At 43.9% G+C, this 4,026-nt stretch overlaps 1 protein-coding gene across 1 annotated transcript; it reads left to right on the top strand.

The window, feature by feature from the left end:
- Positions 1–5: 5 nt before the first annotated feature.
- B3GALT6 (UDP-Gal:betaGal beta 1,3-galactosyltransferase polypeptide 6) lies at positions 6–692 on the top strand (the record flags this gene model as incomplete). Its single annotated transcript, XM_009082455.1, has 1 exon — positions 6–692. A coding segment is annotated over one exon (687 nt), but the record flags the coding sequence as incomplete, so codon positions are not given.
- Positions 693–4,026: the final 3,334 nt, after the last annotated feature.

The raw sequence follows: 4,026 nt of genomic DNA on the forward strand, positions 1-4,026 counted from the left end.
GCACGGCAGGACTGAGCGCCGAGGAGCTGCGGAGCCTGGAGCTGGAGCAGAACCGTCACGGGGACCTGCTGCTGCTGCCCGAGCTCAGGGACTCGTATGAGAACCTCACGGCTAAAGTGTTGGCGACCTACGTGTGGCTGGACCAGCACCTGCAGTTCCAGTTCGCCCTCAAAGCTGACGATGACACTTTCGTCCGCTTGGATGTGCTGGTGGAGGAGCTGAGAGCCAAGGAGCCGCGTCGCCTTTACTGGGGTTTTTTCTCGGGTCGGGGCAGAGTGAAATCGGGTGGGAAGTGGAAGGAAAGTGCTTGGGTGTTGTGTGACTATTACCTGCCCTATGCCCTGGGCGGGGGGTATGTGATTTCTGCCGACTTGGTGCACTACCTGAGGCTCAGCAGGGACTACCTGAACCTGTGGCAGAGCGAGGATGTGTCCCTGGGGGTGTGGTTAGCTCCCATCGATGTCAAGAGGGTGCACGACCCTCGTTTCGACACGGAGTACAAGTCCCGAGGCTGCAACAACAAGTACATAGTGACTCACAAGCAAAGCATCGAGGACATGCTGGAGAAGCACCAGACCTTGGCCAAGGAAGGGAAGCTCTGTAAGGAGGAGGTGAAGCTCAGGCTTTCCTACATGTATGACTGGGGAGTGCCTCCCTCCCAGTGCTGCCAGAGGAAGGATGGAATCCCCTGAGAGCCTCAGGGAGGAGAAGGCAGAGTGGGGATGGACTCAGAGTCCAGTGAGGAGGGTTGAAAAATGAGACATTTTGCACAGGCAGTGAAACCCTGAAACTTCCCCAAGAGTTGCTGCTGTGGCATGATGTGGAGATGCTTGGAAGAAAACAGATGGCAGAAAGCATGGAGTGGCTCAAATGACAGGATTGAGGGCAAATCATAGGCTGGAAAACATGGGTAGAGGAGAAATCTGGGGGAGAGAACTCAAATGCTGAAAGATTTCTGACAGATTGAGATTTGTTTGCTAAAGATCATGAGGCCTTTGTGCTGTGAGATTGTGTAACCAAAGGTGATTGTTTATCCCTTGGCAAGGAAGAAGTGTCACTTTGGCAAGGAGGGAAGAGCCTCATGAGCTGGAAATCTGTTTGCAGAGGGAGCAGGTGACTGGTTACTGTCACAGGCAGGGCCAGGGAACAGCTTTTCCTGGGATACCTGTGCTGGAGGAGGGAGAATATCAATCCCATGGCAAGGAATGGAATTACCAGACCTGTGTAACTTCTCTCTAAGCTTTTTTTTTTTGGCTGTTTTAAAGGCAACCTGTACATAAATGATGTGGCAGCTACAGAGTGTGTTTAGAAAGGTGCTGAGTTGGATGTTTGGCAGACAGAGAATCTTTCATCTCATTTTGGGGACAAATAGCTGTGCTGCAAAGCCTCAGGTGTTAGGCATTGGTGTTTTAGCTCAGCCTCCACACACAGTGGGTGAAGAAACATTTCCAGCAGCAAGTGTCTCCCAAAGCTCGAGATAGAGATTGTTCTGGATCACTTCTGATGTAAATTAGGAGGAGTAAATCAGTGGAAGGTCAAACATTTCCCTAACATGGGGCTGAAAAAGTTATGTAGCCAAGAGAAATAGTTTCCTCCAGCCCCCAAATTCCTGGCTGAGGAGGAACCTTTGATATATTGCAGTGTAAAGAGGTGATTCCTCAGCCACATTTAGGTGCCCAAAGATGCACTGGGTGAATTCCTTCCCCTCTCCAACAGCACCTTGGAGAGGAACTAAAATAATTCCACAGGAGGTCTGAATTCCTGCTCCACTGATCCATCCCTGAATGGGAATGTGCTTAGTCCTGGCTGCACTCAAAGAACTATCAGATGCAGATTGAACAGTCAGTGCTGACAGGACTTAGTTCTACCACATTTATTTACCCTCAAACCTTGAGGTGAGCCCAGAATTCCAACACTTTTCCATGCCTAACACACAGAACTATTGTTCCCAGTGCTCAGCCAGAGTTCCCAACTCCCTGCAGACATCTCTGTCAGCTCCAGCTCTTCCAGTGTAAACAGAGTTTGACTTTTCCTTGTCAAATGTCAGTTTTTGTCTCTCTGTAAATGTCCTTAACGTGAAGGACATGAATGACCAGTTTAACTGTTTGTTGCACTCTGCACTTTCATTCCATTCCATTCCCTCCCATTCCATTCCCTCCAGGTCACTGTCTGTTCCCACCTGCAGGAAGAGACAAACTGCTAAGTTAAAAACACAAAAAAAGGTGCAAATATCTCTATTTTTTTCCCTGCTTATTAGCAATTTCTACCAAAGGACTCAGGTTTGGGGTTTATTTTTTTATTTTGGTTATTCTCAATTAAATTATTGGGGATTAATTAAAATCTTCTGCAGAGGAGGAAATTTTTCTGTGTTGAAAATGTGACTAAATCTGTGATTTCCTCCTAAACCCAAGTGAAACAAAGACACTGCAAACCTGAGTTTTTTCAGCACGTGTCCATCTAATGCATGTTTAGCTACTGAGAGGCTTTTCAGCAAGATAATTCTCTTCCCAAGCAGGAATTTGATGGGAAATTTCCCTCAGTTTTCCCATTTTTGATCAAATATTGTGTGTATAGCTGTGATTCAATGCTTGGAATGTGAGTATTTATTGATGATTGCCAATGTAGGAAAAATTTGTAGGAAAAATAAGCTACTTCAGTGTCATTTTCCATGTGACATCCATCAGGATTAGGTACCAAGGGAATTTTTAGTGTCCACAACTACAGATCACCAGGCAGAGTGTCCTGGATATCCATTTCCATCCTGAACTATGTCCATGGAAGTTGTTTACATTGTTTTTGTCTGTCTCACCCACAACTCTCATCCTCCAAAAAAATAAAAATAAATGGTGTTTTCATTACTAGGACAATAAATGGTGGAGAAATGCTGAGATTGGAGCCTGGAAAACATCCTGGAAACACTCAGAAATCTTAGTATTCCATGGTATCAGAGCTCTTTTCCAGCCTAAATGATGGTGTGAGATTTGGATCTTGAGCTGAGACAACTTTAGATGCATTTCTGGTTAACTTATCCATGTTTTGCTCTAGTTGCAGAACAAATGAACATGAAGCACTTGACACATTCTTGGCCCTGGGTAATTAGTCTTAATTTGCTTAGTAGATATTCCTTAGTCACAGTTTGGACTCAGTAATCCTGAAGGTCTTTCCCAAACTAAACGATCCCTATGATTCTGTGGAAAAACCCACAGAATAAAACCATCAACTAGTACAAACTTCCACTTTTCTATTTTCCCTGGAAGAATTTGCATGTTAAAGGCCAATTAAGGTTGTTTTGGGGTAATCAAGACACATTTCTGTATTACATAATGACAGCATTTCTCAAACTTCAAGTTTCCATCCAAAATTCAGCTTTGATCCCATTTTTTTCCCCCTAAAGCACTTATGGAACAACATAGGAACTGAGGATTTAATTGGTGTTTAATTGAGCAGCATTAAAAGGTGTTTTTATTCAGACCTTCTCAGCACTAGGTTCCCTATTTCCTACCCTGAAATCCACTACATCATCTCATTCCTGGGACTTGAAATCCACAATGGGATCACCCTTGGAAGTCAGGGGGAGGAATCTGACTCCAGAGGGTGCAAAATTTGGGAGGATGTTTAATTGCTACTGAGAATTACATGGTTTTTAACACATAAACACTTTGGCTCTAGGCCTGGTTTGGGTTAAAACCTCAAATATGAGCAATATTCTGGCAAAGAATGGGAAATATTTGCCATATAACATCTGTTCCCATCATTTCAGGCAGTTTCAACAACACCAAATCTGTGTTGGTTCAGTTAATTCCCTTTAAAATGTGTGTGGTCTGATTAAACTGATTAAATTCTTGATGAAATGATGAATTTAAAGATTTATTATTTTTTTTTTGTCCCTGGGACACACAAGTTTTAGTGCCTCAAAGTTTGCTTCAAACTCAGCCATCCAAGTCCCAAGAAAGCTCATCCTGAAATCATTTCAAGGCCAAATAAAGGCTAAATATATAACCTGGAGTGTAAAATGAGTTTGTTTTC

Source organism: Acanthisitta chloris, unplaced genomic scaffold, assembly GCF_000695815.1.
Source record: "Acanthisitta chloris isolate BGI_N310 unplaced genomic scaffold, ASM69581v1 scaffold9769, whole genome shotgun sequence".
In the NCBI taxonomy this organism is placed as follows: Eukaryota; Metazoa; Chordata; class Aves; order Passeriformes; family Acanthisittidae; genus Acanthisitta; species Acanthisitta chloris.